The sequence below is a fragment of the Plasmodium fragile genome, assembly GCF_000956335.1.
Source record: "Plasmodium fragile strain nilgiri unplaced genomic scaffold supercont1.22, whole genome shotgun sequence".
Classification (NCBI taxonomy): Eukaryota; Apicomplexa; class Aconoidasida; order Haemosporida; family Plasmodiidae; genus Plasmodium; species Plasmodium fragile.
This window is the reverse complement of record NW_012192602.1, coordinates 305420-309405: the sequence shown is the minus strand read 5'-3', so window position 1 is coordinate 309405 and position 3986 is coordinate 305420. Positions and strand designations below refer to the sequence as shown.

General features: G+C 47.2%; 1 protein-coding gene across 1 annotated transcript in view; it reads left to right on the top strand.

The window, feature by feature from the left end:
* Positions 1–342: 342 nt before the first annotated feature.
* AK88_02334 (uncharacterized protein) overlaps positions 343–3986 on the top strand; it is a gene marked incomplete at both ends in the record, with an annotated part of 8661 nt that continues 5017 nt past the window's right edge. The window contains one exon of the mRNA XM_012479965.1: positions 343–3897. Coding sequence (XP_012335388.1) covers positions 343–3897 — 3555 coding nt within the window. The remainder of the gene's footprint in view (positions 3898–3986) is intronic.

The following is a 3986-nucleotide window of genomic DNA, read 5'->3' as shown; positions in this document are numbered from 1 at the left end:
CCCTTTTTTTTTTTTTGTGCCAGCAAAATGTGAAAGAGTGAACTGCGGCGCGCCCACTTGAACGATTTTGACCTTTCCGTTTGCGCATATATTTGAGCTTGCATATTTTATCCGGGCGCATTTTTTTTTCCCTTATTTGTTTCGTGTGTTGCAGGTTGAGGGATGAAGCGGCTAAGTGACGGAGCAACCGAGTGACGAAGCGGACACGCGCCTGTATCGCTGCACGCGGGGAATGTGAAGCGGCCAGGACGAGCGTTCCCCCCATTGTTGTGGCCGCTACTCATTTTACATCGCCGCCCCCCCCAGGATTGCTCCGTTTGCTTATACCCCCCCCCCCCAACAATGTACACGGAGAAGCTGAATCTGAACTCTGAAAATGAAAAGATCACGAGTCTGGACTTCCAGCCGTGTTCGAGTGTGAACCGGCTAGCTATTTCAAGTTTGCATCAAATAAAAATATATCGCATCCCTGTGTACGATGCAAGTTGCAGGAGGAAGATACAAATTGAGTTACTATTCATTAGCAATGACCATAATCTGGTCTATATCAACACGATAAGGTGGAGTTTCAATGGACAATATTTGGCTAGTTGTGACAGTGGGGGGACGTTGGTGTGCTACCAACTTGATTCAAACAAGCATGTAAAAATACAAGGAGAAGAAATGAAAAGTGTAACAAAGGAAGGGACAACAAAGTATACATCAGGAGGAAATATCTCCACTCCGAACAACAGCAATAATAAAGAAGAATGGAAAATTACAAGTTACATAAAAATACTAGAGAGTGGAGAAATTTTTGACTTGGCCTGGTCCAGGGATAATGAACATGTGGTGTGTGGAGTGTCTAAAGGAATGGTTTACATATTTAACCTGAAGAAGTCTTACATTTCTCACAAACTTTTTATTAAAGGGACGAGAGAAAATATTAAAGGAGTATCCTTTCACCCAACTAACAACTCCATTATTGCACAGAGCAGTGACAATATCGTATGTGTGTGGAGAAAAATTAATATTTACCCTGAACAAAATAATACGTTAATGAGGGATGCTGGACAAGGCAAAAGGAATTTTACAAAAGAAGAAAAAGATATTTGCTCCTCTCAACAGCGCGACTTTGTAGGTAGTAGTAGTAGTACAACACCACAGGGAGGAGGAAAGTTTTCTCCACCTCAAGGAATGACTAGAGAATATTTTGAATGTTTATATGAAGAAAAAATGAACAAGAAAAATAAAAATTTCGATACCCCAACAATACGACATATTTATTTCGACAGTTTTGGAAAATTTGCCAGCATCACTCACATCCCTAATAATGGAAGGAACTGTGGTGTCCTTCTTAAAATTAATAACAGTGAGGAGATTAACAGGAAGAGGTTGTTCCTCGATGGACATGGGAGCTGTATTAGGGTTGCTAAGATTGGTCAGAAGGTTTTCATTAATCACAGGAAGAACAAATTGTACAGCTTGTATTGCCAGTGCAGTGATAATGGGGTCATTTCTTTGTGGAAGATTTTCCTCAAGAGGGTTAAGCGCTCGGGCAAGGCGCATCATCAGAAAGGCGACATGCACGCGCAACATGCACAGCAACATGCGCTACACTGCGCCGCTTCTCCATCGCCGCATTTTTCGAAACTACCCAAAGTCAGTCAAAAAAAAAAAAAAAAAGTTAACAAATACGCAAAGTGCTTCCTAATAATACAGAGCCTGCTAGAGGAACAGACCTGTGCAGTGGACGCAACTTGGTCTAGCTCATCAGACCAACTGGTCATTGGCGCCTCCAATGGCTCTGTCTACATCGTACAGATAAACGTGCAGGCCCTCAGGTTGAAACCCTTTTACAATCAAGTCGTACTGGAGATTAACGAAATTACTGTCAAGTGTAACAGAGAGCGTGAAGCGGACCCCGCAGAACAGAGCAACACCAAAGTCAAGTCCGTTAAAGACAAAGTGGAGAAGAAACCAAGGAACAGAATAACACCAAAGATAAAGTACCTGTACGATGAGCATGGAAATATTATACAAAACTCAACGTCGCATGAGGTCATTCACATACTGCAGTGTGCCGTCTTTTGTACTACACAGCATGTACATATCGACCCCTACTTTGGGTGTAATTTGAAGGGGAAGACCTTTTGTGGGGATCCCCTTTTGTGGGAGAGGAAGTGTGACAACAGCCGTGCACACTACCCCTTCAACTTTGCTTCCTTTGTGAGGTTCTTCCTCTGCGCAGTTCTCAAATGTGTTGAGTTTGTACTGAGCGCATTGCTGTCCCTGTGGGAGACGCGCGCGGCGGCCGCGGAACCACCCCAGCAAGTTAGTGGTGAGAGCGGTGCCAGTGCTGGGATGAGTAACGCGATGAGCGCTTCTGTGGGTAGTGGCCGTGGAGACAGCGGAACGGTGGGCAGTGGGGACGGCGGCGATGATGGCGATGATGGCAATGACCGGGATGGCGACAGGGGAAATTACCCCAGGCATGATGATGAGGAGGAGGAGGAGGAGAACGACGACGAGGAAGACGACGACAAGGAGGAGGACACCCACGGGGGTGATGAGTCGCACGTGGAGAGTAACTCCCGCATGGATAATGATTCACGCATGGATGATAATTCGCTCGTGGAGAGCAACCCCCCCCGCGGTAGCAACAGCCGCAGCGTCCACAGCAGGAGCAGCAACAGTAGAAGCCGTCCCCCCACGGGAACAGCAGAAGGACCTAAAGAGGACAAGAAAAACACCAGGCAGAGCAAAGGAAAGGGACAAATAAAAAACAAAACAAAAACTAAAGTAAAAAGTATTAAAGAAAAAAAGACAAAGAGCAAAACACCCAGAGAAAAGAAAGGAAGCAAGCTCACCAAAGGTCACATCGGCCACTACCTTACTAGGAGTGAAAACCTGGGTATTGTAAATGTGGAGTATCTTAATGAGGGCAATGAGGATAGGAACAGCTGCACGCTTAGCAATGCACTTAGCAACACACATAGCAACGCACTTAGCAACATGCATAGCAACACGCATAGCAACATGCATAGCAACATGCATAGCAACATGCATAGCAACGCGCTTAGCAATGCATGTAGCAACGGCTGCAGCAGCAGAGATCGTAGGACTGCCCCTGCATACTTCACAAATGAAGAACAGAGCAGGGCTTCCCTTAGGAACCCCCTCAACCCCGAGGAGTCAATGGAAGAGACCAGCAAAAATATTGATTTGAAAATATTGGACATTATAAGGAACAACTACAATAAAGAAAGTTATGAAGCTACCACCATACCTCTTCTTCGTGATGATCTGTCTGGCCTCTCCCGGATGGAGGAGGAGCAGGAGGACTGTGACGAGAAGAACAGTAGCGTCAACAAGGCGGATGGGAGTTCCCGCCATGTGGTGCAGAAGAAGGAAGGCGGGGGGAGTGTACGTGTTTCAGATGTGAAGGGAAGTGAAGAGGGCAAGAAGCATAAAGTGAAGAAGGAGAGCGGCGTGGCTAGTAAGAGGGACATGAAGAAGGGTGCCAAGGGGGGGGAGGGCAAGAAAAAAGAAAAGGAGCGTAAGGAGGGCACCAAGGAGGGGAAGAAAAGGCCAAAAAAGGGAGCAGCATCATTAGGGGTAACGAAAAGTGGAGCGGAAGCGACTGCAGCAGGGGTGCGAACGGCCAACGGGGATGTCAACGGGGATGTGCACGGTGATGCGAACGGCGATGTTAACGGGACGGCCGAGGGGACACCGGATGGAAGATGTGTGCGCGAAGGACAGGGGACCAAGACACCAACGACAGTCACGTCAGAGCGACAGGCAGAGTCCTCGCAAGAGCAACCCATAAGGGAGTCTCAAGGACCTCCAGCAAACGGGTTTATGCAGCCAATGGAACAGCTGAATGGGGACCCACCGGGAGGAATGGCGGAAGAGGTACCGGGGAAGTGCGGGCCAAAGTCCAAAAAGGAGGCAAAAAAAGAGGCCAGGAAAGAAGCTAAGCGGGAAGCTAAGAAGGAGGCAAA